Genomic DNA, 21,031 nt, shown 5'->3' with positions numbered 1-21,031 from the left:
TAATTTTACACCCTCGCTATCATAAAACAGTCATTCTGTGTCCCTCATGCTAATATTATGATTTATTATGTGTAGTTTCACTCCAAGTTACAGTGCATAACATTTTAACATCTTTCCAAAACTTTCTTTTTCCGTTCCTGTTAAACAACAGTATCATTTTTATGGTAACTTTACCACAGATCATACATTCTTACAAAAGTTATTAAACCATAGATTTTAAACCACCTTTAACTGTTTGTTCCTCTAGAAGCTAAACTACACCAGACACTAAGCCAGCAAAACAGTGTAAGAGTCTTCTCCAAAGTTATTTTTGGTTGTATCAAGAGCAAATGATCAAAATCCAAAAGTTCAAATCCCACTAGTGTTCCAGACGCAAAACAATGGACACGTATAACAAACTCCCATTGTTTTTAGGGCTGTTATAAAACTGTGGATTGCATGGGAGACACATTTAAACTGGTCTATATGAGTGTTTACATATCTCTGATACATGGTTTTGATTAATAGAACATTAACACAGAAATGAGCACATGACAAAATGTACCAGTGTTGACAAATTCTTAAAAAACTGCTATGTAAATACTCTCCCAAATCTATTTAGTATTTTTTTATACAGAGTTTGCTTTCCTTTACTTAATTGAACTTGAACAATTGCACCCTATGTATGCATGTTAGTATTTTGTAAACATAAAAGCAATTAAAACAAAATAAAAAATGTAAAAAATTAATCACAACATCACAACGTCTAGAATAGCGGGTTATCCGGTATGCTAACAGACACAGCAACCGGGCTCAGCAAGCTGTAAACAGGTTAGCAGCTATGCGTACCCTTTTTGTTTTAAGCTGGATTATTTGTTAACAGTTAATGACAGGTAGCTAAACACTGCACTAGTTATAAAGCTCAGAATATCAAATTTCAAATTTGAAGTTGTCAAAAATCCAGTGCATCCCTACTTTCTAAGGAATTGTGCAGTTGGTCAGTGTTTTAAATGATGATATCCTCAATATGCTACCATGAAAAAAACGTCATATACCTCTATGTGGAGGACCACTTTATCCTAAACAGTGGCATCACAAAACAACCTTCAGTCATTAATTGAAATAATGCAATACTCTATTTTTAGATAGTTTACCTCTGTTGGGGTGCAGCTCCTGGCCTTGTTTCCTGGGTGTAGGCAGCAGTGGTCTGATTGATACTGGTGGCTCATCACAGGTCTGAAGGCTGAGCATGGCTTTTGAATATCAGGGACACTTTGAATGTAGGAATTGTCTGGATGAGAACTATAAGGGGTGACACCACTTTGAGAAAGGTACTGCTGGTTTTGATGGGTTCCATGGGGCAAAGGTGGTGGCATAATGGTGTTGTTGACATCATGACCCGCATACACAACATCTCTGTCCATTTCCCATTTTTCCTCTACATGTTGCACTCGTTCTTGTTCTCTTTCTACCATTATTGCATTTGCCATTTCTCTTTCTCTCTCTTTTTGTTCATCCTGCTCCTTTTTCCATGCTTGAAACCTCTCCTGTTCTTTGATTCTCTCTTGCTCCCGGAGTCTCTCTTTTTCTCTTTGTCTCTCCTTTTCTTTCTCTCTCTCCCTCTCTTTCTCCCTCTTCCTCTCAATTTCCACCATCCTCTCTCTTTCTCTATCCCTTTCTCGTTGCGTGCTGACAAACTGTCTCCTAGCCTCAAGCGAACTCACTGAAGTTCCATCATGAACTCCGCCCTGGTAGGAGAACCTCCTCCGTCCAAGTTCAGGGACTGACTCACGAGGGGGATCAGGAGATGATGGCTCATCCAACTTCCCCTGTTTTTCTGGCCTCTGGCGGCGACTAGTCAGGCTTGCAAGGTTGGTCACAGACTGGCTCAGGTTTCTGATAGTCTCCTCAAAGAACTTTCTGCGGTCTGCAAACGGTAGGATATCGCAATCATCTGTCCTACTGGAGCGACCACTCGAAGACCCCACTCTAGCTCTAGTTGTTTGAGGCTTCCAAGGTGGCGGCGTTATTTCTTTGACACTTTTCTTCTCAGATACTTCCACTTCTGGTTGCAATTTATTTTCCGGTGTCCAACGCCAGCGGCGAGCTTTACCTGCTGGTGCAACCTCCTCAACTACACGCACACATACTGGCCTTATGCCATCTGTTGATGGGAAGCCCTGGGTTTCATGCTGGGAAACTAACCTACTATCCTCAGTACAAGTGCTTGTATGTTCTACAGGGTTAATTCCACAGTGTTTTTCAGAATCTTCCTGAAATGCTGAGTTTGAGGTCGTTCTTCTAGGCTGGGATGGAGCCAATGCAGGAGTAGTCTGATTACTACTTTGGGTTTGGGTTCTGGTTTGACTGATTTCCAAAAACCCTGCTTGGGATTCATCTTCTACTTGAAAGTTTGCACTGTCCTCTTCCTTTACTGTATCCTCACCAAAGAGGAGTCCACTCTGGCCTGTACTCTTTTGCAGCTGAGCTTTTTTCCTCTGTATCTCATTGCGAAGGTTTGTGGCAAAACGTTCGTTCCGACGGCGAGACTTGGAAGAGCGAAATTGCCGCTTCTGAGGAGGCTTGGAAATCTCAACTTCATCTCCTCCTCGGTCATGGTCCTCTTCAATTAGAGTGTCCATGCTGGCTGCAGCACTTATTGGTCCAAAATCTCTTTCCAGGAGATCAGAGTCTAAAGAGGATCCAGATCCAGAAAATCCATTTCTTGTAGGTTCACCTGGAACACTGGCTGATCGTCCCCAGGAAGGGTGAATAGGAGAGAGGCTCTGGCCTGAATCAAACTGGTCATCCTCCAACCTTTGTTCATCCAGTTCTGAAGTGGTCAAAGAACCAGGGGTTGAGCATCGACTGCCTTCCCATTTTCCCTGGGATGCAACATCTGGGCTGTTTTCTCTCAGTTCTAGCCTAGAGTGCAAAGAATGAGACCACTGACTATTGGGGGACATGGAATGTTCACTATTATCACTGGAAAGTTCCATCATATGTAACTGGGAAGCAAGTAATTTTTCGGGGGCACTATGCCTGTGCATCCTTGTTTGAAGACTGTCCTCCAGGCCGAGTTGGGGTTCATTAATCTCTGTTGGTGGAGGACTGGGCTGAGATGAACACCTCTCTAGAGGTTTAAGGCGACTAGGGTTTTTGTTGCACTCCCCAGTTGATCCATCATGGTTATCTCTAAATAGTTCTCTTTGGGAACTTAAGGTGTAGTACGGTTCAGCACGGTTTCCTTTCCTGACCAAGTCCTGGCCATTTTCCTGTGCTTCTTTCAGACATCCGCTTCCAATTACTCCCTCAGAAGTGTGAGATGGACTCTCAATCAAGCAATTGTTCATAACTGGGATACCGACAGGAGCAGACACACAACGTTTGTCTGCCACCCCTGGTCGACCTCTGGTGGCCCTGAAACTATCCTTCCTCATGGGAGGCTGCGGAGGTCCGCACTTCTCTTCTTCATAGCCATAAGACGATGGCCGTACCTTAGCCTCTGGTCTATGGGGCAGAGACCTAGACTTGAGGCTTCCATCCTCACAGTGCAGTTCACCTGGTCCACTGGCTGCAGAGTGTGGGCGACCCTCTATAAACCTGCATGAGGGGCCCAAGCCCTGAAGTAGACTGTCCATGGAGCTGTTCTCCTCAGGTCGTAAAGATACTGTGTAGTCAGATGTGTTTGAGCTGGCAGAGAAGGAGCTGTAGGCCGAGTCACGTTTGTTGTTGAAGATGGCAGGGTCGATAGGGGAGAGCTGGTTGTCGTAATATCCTTGACTTGAAGGGTTCTCCAAACTCTCCATGCTCCCCAGTGAGCTGCTGTGGTCTGTGCTGGAGAGGTGGCCCAACTGCATGGACAGCTCTCTACAGAGGAATAGAAGGACAGACAAGGAGATTAATGGAACAATATGAAATCAGGGAGTGGAAAGAGGGAAGGAAAGTGAGTTAGAGAGACAAGGGCATGGTGACAAAAGAAAACAGAATAATATGAGGTGTTGGTGGAAAGCCCAGAGCTTCTCTCTCTCTCTTTCTTTCTTTCTCTCTCTCGGTGGACCGGAGGCAATACCAGGAAGAAAGGAAATGAGGTTTCCACAGGGATATGGAACATCTTTCCCCATATTAGCACCATCCCCTAACCTCTAGACAATCGAAAAATATGTGACTCCACTCAGAGTGACCTTTTGTTGTTTGATCTATGGTGTTTTTAACATAAATTAAAAACAACTGAAAGGTTATTCATAATGAGATAATACCCTAAAGACATGTCCAATGGAAGCTAAAGAACACTGCACTGAACTGTGGAATATGCATGTTGGGCCTAATACATTGAAAGCAGATGCGATTTCTGCCGTGTTCTCAGTTTGGATGGTCAGTTCTAGCCGAATACCACAGGTTACCATCATTACCACTGATGGAACTTTCCACTTTGGGTATTAATGCTTTCTAAGATTTAATCCCAGTATACACTGTGGATCATGTCAACGTGCCATAATCACATTGGCCAGGGTTTAACCTCCCCTCACAAGACAACACTGAACAACTTACATAGACATGGACGTTCTCGAGCCATTCTCTGAGGCACCGCTTTATCAACAACACATCGATTTACATACTGCTATACTGCTATGCTTTTAGCATATAATGTAAAGATAAGATCTGAGCCAACAGAAACATTGTTTAACTAGTAAAACAAATCTGGAATGGCTTTGACTTAGTCTTGCGATAATTACTTAAAATGAGATTAGTGATAAATAGAAAAATGTAATGACCCTGACATACTTGGCACTAGATGGAAAACAATCAACAAGAATGCGTAACTGCAATCACATTTCACCTAAGGGAACAGTTCCAGTCTTCCACCGATCCTGTACATTTTTTACATTTACTTTGGCTTTTATTTTATTGCAGACAGTATGAACCCAAAATATTTTGTTTCTGTCAACTTAATTTATTTGCTTATCTATCTATCTATCTATCTATCTATCTATCTATCTATCTATCTATCTATCTATATATATATATATATATATATATATATATATATATATATATATGGAGTCACAGTTGCAAGTAGAATAACAGAAAAATACTAACCTCAAAAGACTTTTGATGATATCCTCTGTGTGAAAGCTTCTTTTAAGCATTATGAAAAAATGGCTACATTACAAAGTGGTGCACTGGATTTAGGGGTTTGAGGGTTTTTCCCATTTTTAAGCCTTTTTCATACACTGAAGACTTATTGGATGTCTGAGTGCCTGTATTATTCAGCTTTTTGGTTAATATATAAAGAATGTCTGAATCTAGTCTAAAAATAGCAATGGCATCCGGCGAGGCGTGTGTTGACACAAGACCTGAGATCACTGACTTCCTGCTGATTGTGTTCCTTTAGAAACACAGAGTCAAAATTCCCCAGGCCAAAAATGCAGTAGCATTCTCTCACACACACACTTAGCAGGACCTGGTAAATCTATTAACAACCCATCACACTCCAGCAAACTGTGTTAACACACCTCAAAGGTATTTGGGGTATGTAAGGCTGAGAGTAAGGGTAGGGGAGGACGTGTGTGTGTATCCTCACCTGCTATCACCCCCCGAGTGCCACGGTACACTGAAGGTTGGAGGGGGGTGGAGCTGCATGGCCAGGGGGCCGTCCGGACTGCCTGCTTGACCAGGCAGAGAGAGTGGCTCAGACACCTTCGCCAGGTGCCAGGAGTGAGGGCGGATCAGGGGCACAGTGCGTCTGCCAGGACAAAACACACACACGCACATCATCAGAAAAGCAGAAGAAATTAGACACTGATGCTACACTGATGTTTTTTCTGTACATTACAGTCATATAGGCCCTAAAATAGATCTGTGGTACTCCACAAGAAATATTTCACAATAGTTTCTCAATAAGGATTAATAACTGGATAATAAACATAGGCTTCATAGGATTAAAGGGTGAATGTGTTTATTCAAGATATGATGGTTTAAGAAAGCAGTCTCAAGCAAAGCCCAATAATTAAAAATTTTACAGTGGTGTCTGGACAACTATATATGAGACACGGGTTGCTATCAGCTGTCAGTATCACTACTAACAGCATTACTATTTATACAATATTAATAAAAACTAATTTAATTTTTTTTAGATGTTTTAAAACAATTTAACATCCAGTAGGGCTGGACAATAACCCAATGTCTATATATATTGTAATGGAAAACATTTAAATAAGTATTGAGACAATTTATAGAGATGTATGGACACAGAGAATACATGTTTTTGTCATTTCTTTTCTTCTTGGACATATTTTTTCAATACAAAGAATATTACAAAAAGTAAATGTTTAAATAAACGTTGATATTATTTTTAAACACAATTCCAATATTTCAATATACATTTTTTACAGCACCTGTCACTGATTATTGTTTCTATTCGCATTACATAAGTTGGTAAATTAATTTTTTCTGAAGTTTTTAGATACAGAGATACATTGTGTGCACTAGTGATGATGATTTTTTTATGTGGCTTTGATATTGTTCAAATTGATATCTGGATTATATTGTATCAATTAAATTTAAGAAATATATGTGGAAATTATGGATTTGCTAAAAACTCCTTTTTTCAAACTGTTTGTTTTTAAAACCCTTTTATTATGTTTCATGGAACATATTCAAGATTCCACATACATTGTATCATTCCCATTGACAAAAAACACAGCATTCCCAAATGTTCCGGATGATGTTATGCTTCCCAGGAGAACAATGGTTATGAATGGCTTATTATTTCACTAATGATAATAACGACAGTCCCTAAGGAAGACTTGGCCAGGAAACAAAAGTCAGCGAATGGGAAATTTTGGGAAAAGAACACACTCGGAATAGCATTTTGTAAGCAAAACATGGGACGCCTAAGATATTCTTGTTGACAGAACAGATAAATTAAGCCTGATCAGAATCTCTCTTTCTGTTATGATAACAGTGCTTTCAGGCACTGATAGAATTAGACTTTTTAATTAGGTTTTTGTTTTACTGCATTTATCGCCAAACTAAACACATGAAAATTATGCTATAAAAAGTCTACTTTTTCAGTTTACTGAAGCTGAGGAGGAGGCTCCATTGCCCTAAGGAAGCCACAAGCATCAAATGAAATTAGCGACTTTACTAACCACATCTTATCATTACACAGTCAAGTAGTGTTCAGGAAATAGACTTCACAAGACTGGTAGCTCCTACTGACTTGTTAATATTGTACATATCAGAGTACTGAACACAAAAAAAAGACCACACATGTCATGAAACCAAACCACATGAAAACTGTCAAACTGGAAGGAAACGCAAACACAGCTCCATACATACACATGTACATGACCATGAAGTCCACCCAGAACCTCCTGGAGACAAGCATAGCAAAAGCAATGAAGTAAATGATGATGGCGACTTACTCCGACTCTTGTGAGTCATGGTGCCCACAGAACGAAACGGAATATAATCCCAAAAATCAACAGCAAAAATCTTCAAGTACTCCTCACCAAAACAAGCGGATCCAACGGAGTGAACAGACTGAGAACTGGTTCAAGACCAGGTTCAAATGGTGGTGGAAGTGGTGGAATAATCCTCGGTAGAACCCAGAGCCTACCTAGAATCTGCGTTGATAAAGTTGAGGTCTGTTTACGGTGTCAGTGGTCAGTCCTTATCAGGACCCTAACAGCTCCGGCGGTCACATGAGTGAAGGCTTGTGGTCATTTAGCAGTATTGAGGCAGCCTGAGGCTTTGAACAGATTTCTAGTTCAGGAAAAATGAACACACAAATACCCCCCCTCCTCTCCTCCTCCCCGTACACACACACACTGCCCACTGTCCCCTCCCCTCTGTCTACATTTCTTGTTAGAGCCAAAGACAAGGCAGTCCTCACTCACCCCTACACACACACACACACACACACACACACACACACATATACAAACCTCCCACTCACTCTCTCTAATGACATTAGCGAGAGGAAGTGGTTCTCAGACGGAGAGGAAACTATGTTCGGAGCAGATAAAGAGGCAAGCCGCTGCTAAAATAATACCCAGGGTACTCTCCTATTATTGTTTCAATGAGGGGAAAAATGTGAGGGCCGCTTCCTGTCTCTCTGGGAGAGCTGTCAGCTTTGGCTAGGGGAGAGAGAGAGCGAGAGAGTGTGAGAGAGAGAGAGAGAGAGAGAGAGAACACAAGAGAGAGAGAGAGAGAGAGAACAAGAGAGAGCGCATGAGGGAGAGAGAGGATGAGAGAGAGAGCATAAGGGAGAGAGAGAACAAGAGAGAACAAGAAAAAGCATGCATAAGACAGAGATTCCAACAGAGTGAGAGAGAGAAAATTCAAATGCAAGACAGAAATTTAAACAAATAGAGAAAGCATGTGAGACAGAACAGAAAACAACATTAGGAACAAGTAAAAAAAGGACAAGAGAGACAGAGCGAGAGTGAGAGACAGAGCAAGAGACAGAGCAAGAGGGTGTTAAAGTGCGAGAGAGCTCAAGGGACAGCTCAAGGGACAGAACGAGAGACAGAGTGTGAGATAGTGTTAGAGTGTGAGAGAGATCACAAGAGATGGGCATGAGAAAGAACAGGAGAGAACAAGAGAGAAATCAAGCAAAGGAGGACAAGAGTGCAAGAGAGAATAAAAGAGATAGAAAGAAAGTGTGAGAGACAGAAAAGAGACAGAATAAAAGAGAGAGAAACAGAGACAGACAGAGAGAGGAAAGAACACAAGAGAGACTGAAAGAGAGAAAGAGAGGGAGAGAGAGAGAGAGCGAGCGAAACAGGGGAGACACTAGAGAGAGACAGTGCGAGAAATAGAGAGACTGGTCCTGCACTGTAACTGTGGCATGCTGCCAGGTAAACATTTTCTTGGCCTTTCTCTCCGTGCTGATAGCACAACAATGCAAGAGCTGTGAGCTCTGCTGTTCAATCAGCGTTCTGGAGAGCAACAAAAACGAGCTCCAGTCCTTTCAGCTGGCCTTCATAAACAGCTCCCCCCAACCAGAGGGGCTGAGAGAATCCACAACGGGGTCTGTCCACCACCGGGAGAGCATGGAGATGAAAGAGTCGGAAATACAGTGCACGGGAGAAATGCTAACACGTAACCAGCACTCTATTATTTACTATAAATGCTGAGTTTATACAGGTGTCTCAGATGGTGGCCTGAGCTTTTTTAGTGAGGGCTGCTACCATACTAACACACTAAAAAACATGTGTGAGCTACAGATCTGAGTAAAAGAAACGGGAAGGACATAACCGACAACTTAAATCTGTAGTCATTAGGATGGACACACACACACACACACACACACACACACAGGATGACTAAAATACTCTGCTTGCTGTCTGGTTTATGGCAGTTTCAGGACTACATCATGCATGAATCGTCTCATCACATGCACATGTGTCAGAACGGTTATTTTCAATGACGTCCTAGGAGAGCTTTGGTTCCCTAAAGAAACTGAATGGTTCTATAATGGAATACTGCATCTACTGCATAACAGTTGACATTAGAATTGGAGCTTTAAATATAGTGTACATTTAAAAATATGCTATATGTCCAAATGTTTGTGGACACTACTTCTAAAATATGTAATAAACTACTTTACATAGCTCCCAAAAAGAAAAAAAGAAAAGCTATGGCTGGTGTGGTGTAGTGGATAACACCACTACCTACCAGTGAGCTACCACAACATGTGGGAGACTGGGGTTCAGTTCCCGGTCGGGGTGACTATGCTGTGCTACACCAGTCCTTGGGCAAGACTTTTAACACAACACTGACAGACTCCTGTAATAGAAATAACTATGTAAACTGCTTTGGATAGGAGTGTCAGCTAAATGACATAAATGTAAAAGATTAAAAGTTAAACTGTTTTCTGTGAGTAATGATGTAATCATTCAACAATCAAATTCTCACAGCAATGCTCCAGAATGTAGGAGAAAGCCTTCCCTGGACAGTTAAGACTAAGACTAAATCCAACAAAAGCAAAAAAAAACTCTTTTCCAACATGATTATGTAATTTTGCAATTAATGGACATGTGCCCCAATACTGTAGTCAATATAACGTATAGCCTGATGCACTTTTACATGCATAAGTCAAAAGGTACATTATCATTGCAGTCAAATATATTTTTAATTCACTACACAATTTAAATACACACAAACAAAATCTTGATGAATGAACCAATGGAAATGATCTAAAATAAACTCTTTTTTTATTGACTTCCATTGAAAGTTAAGAAGGTTTTATATCTCTTTTGTAAAAGTGTCCGTTTTGGTGATACATGTTTTTTACTGGACAATGAGGATATGACACAATACTCGCACTAATCATTACAATCATTACATCAGGTTCCAGCAAATTATGCAATAAAGTTAGCCAATATATGCTACGCTATGAAGAGTGCATTACAAAGCAGTGTGATTATACCAACCAACCAAAATCTAGTATGATTAGGAGTACTTTGTTTCCTTCTAAAATGTGAATGGTAAGTCCGGAAACTAATGAAAGCTTAATAAACTCATAAAAACCAAATGCCACCATCACTAGAGAAGAAGAGCTTGTGCTTCAATCTAATAAATATGATGGCACATTTTTTGTCTAATGTTCTTTACATTTTAACATTTGAATTGTTTTCATTTGATCATTTATACATCTGTGTAGATGTTCCTGTGATCTTTTCACACAGGAAAGTGTTCCAGCTGTAAAAGTGTTTAAAAACATAGAGGATTCTATGGGCAGAGGATCCAGTTGCAGCAAACATGGCCTGTGGTTTTAATACAGCCTGATAAATGGTTCTAATCTGCCCCCAAACAATACATATTGAATCCATGTTCTCATCTGCAAATCCTCACAGCAATGCTCAAAAATGTAGAAGATAACGTTTCAGTTACGCCAACATAAGCAGGATAGAATCTTTTTAACCCTCTTAATTTAGACAAACACAATGAATGGGCAGGGGTCCCAATACTTCAGCCAAAATACTGCATTTAATTCTGCATGGAGCATCATACCTCTTTCAAATGAAGTAGATATCACACAGTGGCCAGTTTTCCAACAAATATTGGTCCATCTTCTTTGACTTTGGACTGGATAAACTGTGGCCAGTTATTTCAAATTAATTTTACAGCACTGCTCCCAATACTCACTTTTACTTTTCAATTTTAATTTTAATAATGATGTAAAAGAACCTAATCTGACCCAATCTACAGTCGTTCTGTCTACATCACTGCCTGTTCCAACTCAGGACCCAGATTACTGTTTTCCTACATTAATTCAAGTCATGACGGATCTGGTAATCAAGCTGACAGGCAGCACATGGTGTTTTAGTAAGGAAAACAACAAGCTGCAGAGAGGGTATCCTGCTCGAGCAGCACCTAATATGATTTGTCAATCAATAATTCAATTTTGTCTCATGTAATTCTGATTAGGGCTAGGCAATTAAATCTAAAAATAATGTAAACTGACATTCCAAACCTCTTAACTGACATAATCTTGCTTATTTTGGGTATGTCGTATTTATCCTCCCCCACTGTGTTTGGTTTTGTACTGTCACCTTAAAACTGTACTAATACATGTGTAATCATGTGACTTTGCCCTGTCCAATTTGCATGGAGGAGATTTTAAACACAGAGCCAATTGACTGACTCAAGCAGCTTGTACTAAAGAAACAAGCAGTGTCTGCCATTCATTAAGATAATCATCACAAATCGTAATTGAGATAAAATGTTCATTTAAAAGTGATATTTATTTGACATAAAAAAAAAAAACTGGCCCACTCACACACTAGAACTATAACATGCAATGTTGCCCAGTCTGGTACATGTGGTCAGCCACCACCTATTTTTGACCTGCCACCAATCTAACGAACACACTTAAAGGAAAGGGTAGCATCCCAAGCTCTGATACCTCAGCCAACAGATGCCTGCGCTAGCCATCAACACATTAGCTATGATGAGAAAATTTTTTTTTACATAGAGAGAGCATGTCTAGTTGTGCTCTCTCAGGCTCCGGCTGCTGATGGCGAAGCAGCATGACCAAGAATCATAACTTGCCGTTTTTGGGTAAACAGTGTTAGAGACAGTCTACATTAAGTCAATTTGTTCAAAGCTGTTTAAAGTTGATGAATGGATAATTGTACTGAGCATACGGAAAAATAATTTTTAACTGGGTTGGTGTGATGTGGTCTCCTTTCAGAGTGGATGAATCCGATTCCAGGTTATGTTCAGTCAGGGAGAGAGAGAGAGAGAGAGAGAGAGAGAGAGCACTCAGTCAGAAACCTCACTTTAACTTCACACTTTGTTTTTACTATGAGTGAATGAGCTACTAGAGTTTTCCCTTCTGAAGTCTCCATTGCTCCACCGCTTACATTCAGTAAAACTGAGTGGGATCATCTTTCAGATGCTGTACATGTGATGTAAATATCTAAAGAAGCGTGCTGTGGCCAGAAAAACTCCCATGAAAAGGTAGTTCTAGTCCACTGGTACCATTAAACACAATATTTTATCCCTCTTCCACTCAGAAATGCTTCTCCTTTCAGTTTAGAAACAAAATAATACAGACTGCCACTTTAAAATAAGGTTGGTATATATTGTACATCACAATTACACTATGCAGAATTATACTTAAAATACTGTCTGCAAAATGAATTAATGTAATAGGGATCAAGTTTGGACCATATGAACAGAGCTTTTATACTCACTGAGCCATTTAGTCTAGACTCCAGACTAGTCTTTCTATATCCTCTGTCCAATGGAATTGCATTAAGATTGCTCCGTTCCTGGTAACACGCCAAAGCCACTGCTTCAGCTGGCAATGTCATTAGTCAAATATTACAACAATGAAAAGCTTCAAAAAGGAGAAAACCCAAAGAAATATATATAAACAGCATTATCATATTAGTCTGAGGCCAGACTGACCAACCACTGTTAGAGGAGTCTGTGTGTGGTGTGTATGACGAACAGTATGTGTGTGGTATCTAATGTTGCAAAGCAATCCTAAGCATTCCATTCCAGTAAGGCAATGAACAGGGTGAGCTACTCCATTGTCCTGAATTATACTGACTTTTGCCTTCTTACATGACCACTGTTAAACAAACACACACTTACACACAAAGACAGAAACACACACTCTCGTGCGCAGACTCCAATCACCATTGTTTGTTCTCCAGTCACCCACTTCCCGAAAACACGCTGCCCGCATTCCATATAATCACCAGCGCTCGGAGCATTACTGCCACCGGACCAACGCCAGTCTCTCAGGAAGAGAGCGGTCCATAACTGGCCTCCTCAGCACAATGGCCTGTTTGTTGTTTTGAGGTTTTATCCATTTTTCTTTCTCTCAGTTATACTATTTAACCAAAAGAGAAGAATGTAGTTTAAATGCTGCCGGACAAACAGCTTATCAGCGATACTCGACCCTCCCTGCTTGGGTTTTGTCTGGACTTCCCCAAGTGCACTAAATGAAGTGTTGAGTCATGGCTCCAGGTGCCTGTGCACCACACTACTGTTCACCACCATATTAAAGCGGTTAAATGACACTTCAGTTAGATGTATTCAGTATTATATACAAAATACCATCAGGTGGTGCTATCCAAACAGTTATATTAGTATTTGTATCAAATATTCATATGGTACTTTTAATTAACTTTATTACACAAAGATAATAAAAGTACAATTCATTTATACATATGATTCATATGGCACTATTCAGATAATAAGTGAACAGATTAATATACAGATTCATGTGGTGCTGTTTAGATAGTCATAGTACAGATTTTTAAGATACTATTGAGACAGTAATCATATTGTAGTATCTGAGCTGATACAGGTGGTACTGTTTAAAAATAAATAGTACTGTATATTAAAGAGATTTATGTGGTACTGTTCAGACAGTAACAGTACTGTTTAATAAACAGATTACAGTGGTACTATTTAGAAAGTAATAGTCCCATTTACTAAAAGGCTTAAGGTAAATAATCAGATAATAACAGTATTTTTATTAGCCAAATTAATGTGATACTCTTCAGGTGCTGTTTATTACGCTAGATAGTAATAGTACTGTTTATTACAGTGATTTTTATTAAGAAAATAAATGTGGTTCTTTTCAGATACTAAAAGTACAGTGCTATTCAGAGAAAATAGTACTTTTTCAAATTTTGCTATTTATAGGTATATGTTTGTGTAAAATAAACATTGTTGTTTTATTCTATAAACTACGGACAATATTTCTCCAAATTCCAAATAAAAATATTGTCATTTAGAGCATTTATTTGCAGCAATTGAGGAATGGCTGAAATAATGCAAATAAAACAGGTTCATATTCGAAAAGTTTTAAGAGTTCAGAAATCAAAATTTGGTGGAATAACCCTGTTTTCATGCATCTTGAAAATCACCAGTCTTTTACACTGCTTTTGGATAACTTTCTGACACTCCTGGTGCAAAAAGATTAAGCAGTTAAGCTTGGTTTGATGGCTTGTGATCATCCAGCTTCCTGTTGATTATATTTTTAGGTTTTCAATTTGATTAAATCAAAGGAACTCATCATTTTTTAATTGGTCTCTTATTTTTTTTCCAGAGCTGTAGCTTCATGCAGTACTATTCAGATATATTTAGTACCTGTAATTAAATTGATTTATTTCGTACTAAATCAGATTCTGAACATTGCAGTTCGTTAAACAATTCAAGTTGAACTGTTCAAATAGAAACAGTACAGTTTAGAGTCAGATATTAGAAAATAGTATAGATGGCAAAATCACGATTAAACAGATTCAGATTGTACTACTTAAACTCTACTTTAACAATAGTGTTACTACTTAAACTGTAAAATTTTAATGAAAGAGAAATAGTAGAACGCAGATAATAATATACATATTAATTCATCTCATTCAGATAGCACTAATCAAAAAAGCAGTAAACATATATCAAAGAAGGGCAATAAAACACTTCAAAAAAAGGCCTTTGCTCACAGATCTAAAGCCATCTTGGCTTCATTATAGACACAAATCCCGCAGCTCATCTTATGCAAGCCACTGACCATCTGCAGCACAGTCTATATAACTGACCCGTCCGTCTCTGATCCCGAACATCCTCTTTATGACAACGCGGCCCACATCTTGCGTGCATGTGTGGAGTCCTGTCCGGTAAATTCTGGATCTAAATCTCAGCACAGAGCTGCAGCAGTGAGGAGAGAAGTAGCCTCCCAGGATTAATGGCAGCACTAATAAAGAGCAGCAATGTTGATTTGTGTGGTCAGACAGTAATGGAATCCCAATGGCAGCCAGCCGTAGGCCCCACACTGAGAGGGGCTGTCTGCATTGATGACTCGGCATGTTTAACACTGGCCCGAGTGTCTGCTCTTCGGAATCTTACAACACAGAGACACGCACGCCTATTTTCATATGGGGGGATCATAAACTACACAGATGCACGACCTTAATATACACACATGGACTCAACTAAACAGAGACAATACAAAGACAAGAAACAGGTACGACATAGGTACACAATGTGCACGCCAACAAAACCACTGCATCTTCAGAGAGAGAGCGAGAGAGAGAGCAAGAGAGAGAGAGAGAGAGAGAGAGAGAGAGAGAGAGAGGCCAGCTTGAGAATGTTTGGAATGTCCATTGTTTTGGCAGGAGCTGAAACTCCTTTGTTTTTACCATTCCTTGGCACAGCAGGAGGGGGTCCTGCCAGCCCCTCAAAGTGCTTTTCTGGAAACTTCCTGACGCTGCTTGCCCTGAACTTGTCCGTCTCTCGCCATCTCTGCAAGATCTGAGAGAGCCGACACATCCCCTGTGGCCATAAAATTCTGTGTGTGTGTGTGTGTGTGTGTGTGTGTGTGTGTTGTTCATGTACTGGGGGTGCTATTGAGCTTTACCAAACAGCCTGTGTTGGAACTCCAAATGGCTCCACACACTGCGTCCCCCCGCTGTGAGCAGCAGCAGATTCTGCTTTGAGGTCAACACTTTGCCCATTTGGTGCTTGCGTGTCAACTAGGCAACAAAAAACAAAAAACTATGCTACAGTATGTATGCATTTCTGATCGACAAGGACAGATATCAGACCTCCACCACTCATTTCACAATACATGCCCTACCAAAAACAAACACAACACAATTTTGATAGAGCCTGGATATAATTATGTATAATTTGTGCTCAACTTCCTTGTCAATTTGCTTGATCTGAAATGTATTACAGCTAGGGCTTTAATCAAAACAATGTTTCTGTTATGTTGATACTTTTTAAAATGTCAAATATCTGTTAATACTTGGGGTTCTATGATTTTTATGGTGCGGAGAATTGACATACCTATTATAAAAAGAAATACCCTTAAACAAAACAGCTTAAACAGAACTGCTTGTTTTTTTGTATGACAGAAATTCAGTATAAAGTCACCCAAAAGTAGTGTGTAAGACTGTTGAAGGAGAACATGACAAGGTCATTACAAATCAGGGTTACTCCACCAAATATTGATTTCTAAACTCTTAAAATGTTTACTTGAACTTGTTTTCTTTGTATTATATGAGGTCTGAAAGAACTGCAATTTTTAGCTACTGTGACCACTTCCCATTTTCTGAAAAAAAAAAAAAAAAAAAAGAGCAAAAATGTTCATTTTACCCAAACATATACCTATAAAAACCAAAATCAGAGAAACTGATCATTTTGAAGTGGTCCCTTATGTTTGTCCGGAACTGTATATACGTAAATATCTTATAGAGGTTTCTTAGCAACATATGTTGTATGAAAGCAACATTTAGCCTTCACCATTTAAGGCAATGGGAACTGAAGAGGCGTCCTGAGGATGCTTCCCATGATCTTCATTGTGATCAGAGTGCATGAGAGAGAGCGAGTGTAAGGGAAGTCTAGTTTTCCTTGCCAGCAGTGAGTAAGAATGTGTCAAATCTTCTCACATAAAGCAAGATGAATATGGCAGGGCAGACAGAAAGGCCTAGCCTCTTCACGTGGCTTTCCTGTAGCGTCCTGCCCTTCCTTTTGGTGCGAGTGTGTGTGTGGGTATGTCGGTCATAACTCCCCATAGTTGGTCCGAGACACTCACAGAATAAACAATGACCCCTGCTACTGGACCTGTGCTGGGCAGAGATTAGTGGTCAGTCCCTTGTTAATGGCCATGGTGGGCTCTATATAAACATTTCGGCCGCCTTCTCCAATGCCTCTGAGCGCAAGGCCTAAAAATGCTGCTACAGTCAGCACTGCGACAGGAAGCAGGAGGGGGAAATGTTGCTGGGCGGACCAGGAAGTGTGACGAGAGGGGCTAGGAATTTCCCAAAGGCTGAGCGCAGTAGCCAGGATGGCAAGTTGCCGTCAGGGCCGCACCCTTGGAAGGCACAAAATGTACCGAATATGCTACTTACATTTATTCTTACACTTCACAGAACTGACAGCTTTGATATATGACTGGCATATTGTATAGGTACAGTTCCAATCAAAATTGTGGACACACTCCTTCTCATTTAATATATATATTATTATTATTATTATTATTATTATTATTATTATTATTATTGGCATTGTAGATTAATACTGAAGTGTTAAACAAGCCAAAATTGATTTTATAATTTCTTCAAAGTAGCACATTTTGCCAACTTTGGCCACTTTTGGTATTATTCTCACAATTGGCTTCATGAGGTAGAACCTGGAAAGGTTCTCCAGCTGTCTCTTAAAGGAGTTCTAGAGGTGCTGAGGTCTTGTTAACTGCTTTTCCTTCACTCTGTGCTCCAACTTAAACACTTTTTTGTCTACTACCTAATTGCATATGTGTTCCTTCATCCTCATAGTTTTAAGTCTTTAATATGAATATACAATGTAGTAAATAATAGAAATAAAGAACAAATATTAATGAGAATGTGTGTCCACAATTTTGACTCGTATTGTGTATATGTAAATTCATAAGAGCAGATGTTTTAAAACTTTATTTTCTTACACATACCATTAAATGCATTTATTAACTATTTATTTTTTCTTCTTTAATGTATAAATATTAAGTATGTAAGACTGATCATTAGAGTCAAAAAATGCTCAGATGCAGATTTTTACAAGTCTTCTCACACTTACAGGAGCCATGTAGCGTAGCGTAGCATAGCAAAGCTTTGTTTTTAACACCATAATAAGAATATAACAAGAATTTGTTCTAAATGGATCGCTCGTTAACTCAATCACTATTCACTATGTCGCATTAACTATATATTGAACGACCAAACAACAACAATCTTTGTGCTGCTCTGAGGACTTCTGGCACAACGCCACCACAATACACTATGGTATAGACTGAAAATTATAGCATACATTGCCTGTACACCTCATTTTGTGCTGCAATGTGGCCGTTTAATAGTAACCTAGACATGAAATAAAAAGTACTGTTAAGATTTCAAACTGCACTACAAAATGGCTTACACAATTGTGTAACATGTAGCAATTCCAAATACAGCTAAACTGTTTCTGCTCTTCTGGTGTCCTGTTAACACATTTTAATGTTAAGTAGGTGACACTATTTTAGTATGGTCTGTCACGTTTAGCTTTTAGCCCAACACTGACCTAGAACCTGCTCACTGTCCTGGCTTCCACACACACAGCGACAATTCCTTTAGTTAGCAGTTTTTCCAATACTCTATTAGCATTAGCTTTTAGCCTCACTTCCATATTCTTTTAAAGTTGTTGTTGCATTTAGTCTCAAAGGGTTGGAGTATATATTAATTCTGGAAACATCAGTCAAGACTGTTGCAAGTTTACATAAGGTTTACAAAATATGAATGTGATTGAACTGCTAAAAAAAACAACAAAAAAAGAACTTTACATTGAAATATTTAACCTGTGTAAGATCACTGTAAAGCATGGCTTCTCTTGGTTCATTGCCAAGTCCAAGTTTGCGACTGTACATGAACAAGTACACAGAGAGATGACATCATCAGCTTGGGACTGTTGAACAATGTTCAAAACAAACAGCACTCCAAACAGTTGCTGTAAAACAATAGAACCTATGTAATCAGGAAGGAGATACACACCGTCTCTGGCTACAGAACGCTACAAAACATCCTATTTACTGCATGTGGTACCTTCTCATTCTCACACACGCATACACAGTCCTGTCCTCACCAAAGCAGCCTGTGCGGGCAGAGTTCATGTCCCATGACTTTTGCCATGTCCCACTGAATCTAAAGAACACTGCACTGACCTGTGGGATATGTACTGTATGTAGGGTCACATGCAACAGTCATTTGTCTGTTCTCACGGACAATTCTAACCAGATGCGGACGATCTAATTACCACCCACTGTGCTGTCCTCTGTGGGTGGTAATGCCTTTTATGATGTATTCCCAAAACACATGTGACACTGTGGATCGGGAAATGTTAGTTACCTGCACCTTTGGAAATGGAATGTCCTATCCATCAGTCATCAACTATCAGGCCTCGCTCAAACTCCCATAATTCACGTTGTCCTGCCATGAGCACACTGGCCATTATTCATCATTACTCAGAAGGTAATGCCTCAAAACTTTTGTTTCTGCAAGAAAACCTCTGCATTAGTAAAATAAGCTTCTTTGTGTTTGCTTAAGTAATTTTAATCCTTTTAATTAAATGTGCATTTTCATTTAGTTGGATAAATCTTTTTTTTTTTAAATAAAATGTGGATGAGTATATTTTATGATATTTATTAGTTTTAACATTTAAATGAATATTTTATTGTAATGAAAGCATTCCTAATGCATTGCTACAAATTACAAGTACCAGTATATACATTTTAAAACCTGTGGCTTAAAATAATAAAAAAAATTCCACTATGAATTGAATCATTAGTAAAATTAACTAAATACATGGTCTGATAAATTGAGTTGCAGTTTTACATGGAAACCTTTCCTAAGTAAAGTAAATGCTACTGCACATTTATTTCAGTGCAGTAGAACAGCTATTTTGGGTGTGACTGGATGGATCCGCCATGTCTCTTTTGGTGGAGAACCACAAACATGACTTGATGTGCCAGCAAGACAATCGAAATATGCCACATCGTTCATCAAGTGACGGAGTGGACTAAAGAGTGAAGAAGATCACAGATGTCATGGCAACACAACAACACGAGTTTAACCACACTGTGAGAACTTGTAGAACTGTGTTTGGTGAAACTGCAACCACTACAGTATGTTAGTGGACCACAGTGAAGTATGGGTGGGAAGAACAGTTTTATTAACCATGTTTAGGGGTGTGCCATACTGTATTGTACAAGATAAGACTGTATTCATTTTTCAAATGAAACAAAACCTATATTTAAAAATACTGTTTTGTTATTTACTGTAAAGCTCTGTGAAGAATATTTTTGTATAACTGTTTATGTTTACAGTTTTCATGCATGCACTAAATATTACTGCACTTTAGTTTTGTAGCATATCTTTTTTATTTATTACAAAAAATCTTAAAAGAATTGTTGCTCATAAAATAGAAAAAGAAAACAGATTTTTTCCAGATTGTTTCTACTGAATGTTTGATACTAAATAAAACTCAACACTCATTTTGTTGCAGTCATTTTCTCCCCAATTAACACGGCCAATTACCCCACCCCCATCACTATTGATGCTCCAACACCAGGAGGGTGAAGACTAGCACATGCCACCTCTGATACGTGAAGTCAGCCACGACTTCTTTCGTTGCTGCTGATGAAGCATTGCTGAGCAGCATCACAGCGCGCTTGGAGGAAAGCGTAGCGACTCGGTTCCGATACACCAGCTCATAGACGCCTTGTGCTGATCGACATCACCCTTTGGAGTGATGTTCGGAGAGAGTGCCATCTACCCACCCAGAGTGAGCAAGGCCAATTTTGCTCTCTCAGGGCTCCGGTAGATGTTGGCAAGCTACATGACCAAGATTCGAACAGGCCATAGTACCAATAATATAATTATAAATACCTTATGTTCCCTGAAATATCATGATATTATTTTGGGACCTATTATCTACCCCTGCTAAGGCCTACAAATAGGTCTTTAAGGATTTGCGTGGTGGGACAGGATGTATATTGCAGGCCAGGTAAAGA

The 21,031-nt window shown here is 39.5% G+C and overlaps 1 protein-coding gene across 4 annotated transcripts in view; it reads right to left on the bottom strand.

Moving 5' to 3' along the window:
- Positions 1 to 21,031, bottom strand: part of shroom4 (shroom family member 4) — a 70,367-nt gene that overhangs the window by 9,430 nt on the left and 39,906 nt on the right. For 3 of the 4 annotated variants that reach the window (XM_022678404.2, XM_049482099.1, XM_049482100.1), the window contains exons 3-4: positions 5,564 to 5,725; positions 1,134 to 3,849 (exon numbers count right to left, since the gene is read on the bottom strand). In XM_022678404.2, coding sequence (XP_022534125.2) covers positions 1,134 to 3,849; positions 5,564 to 5,725 — 2,878 coding nt within the window. Of the gene's footprint in view, positions 1 to 1,133; positions 3,850 to 5,563; positions 5,726 to 7,409; positions 7,762 to 21,031 lie in introns of those variants that run through there. The other variant, XM_007248068.4, reaches the window with a different exon arrangement.

Source organism: Astyanax mexicanus, chromosome 8, assembly GCF_023375975.1.
Source record: "Astyanax mexicanus isolate ESR-SI-001 chromosome 8, AstMex3_surface, whole genome shotgun sequence".
NCBI lineage: Eukaryota > Metazoa > Chordata > Actinopteri > Characiformes > Acestrorhamphidae > Astyanax > Astyanax mexicanus.
Note: the sequence above shows the minus strand (reverse complement) of the source record. Positions and strands in the feature narration are given on the sequence as shown.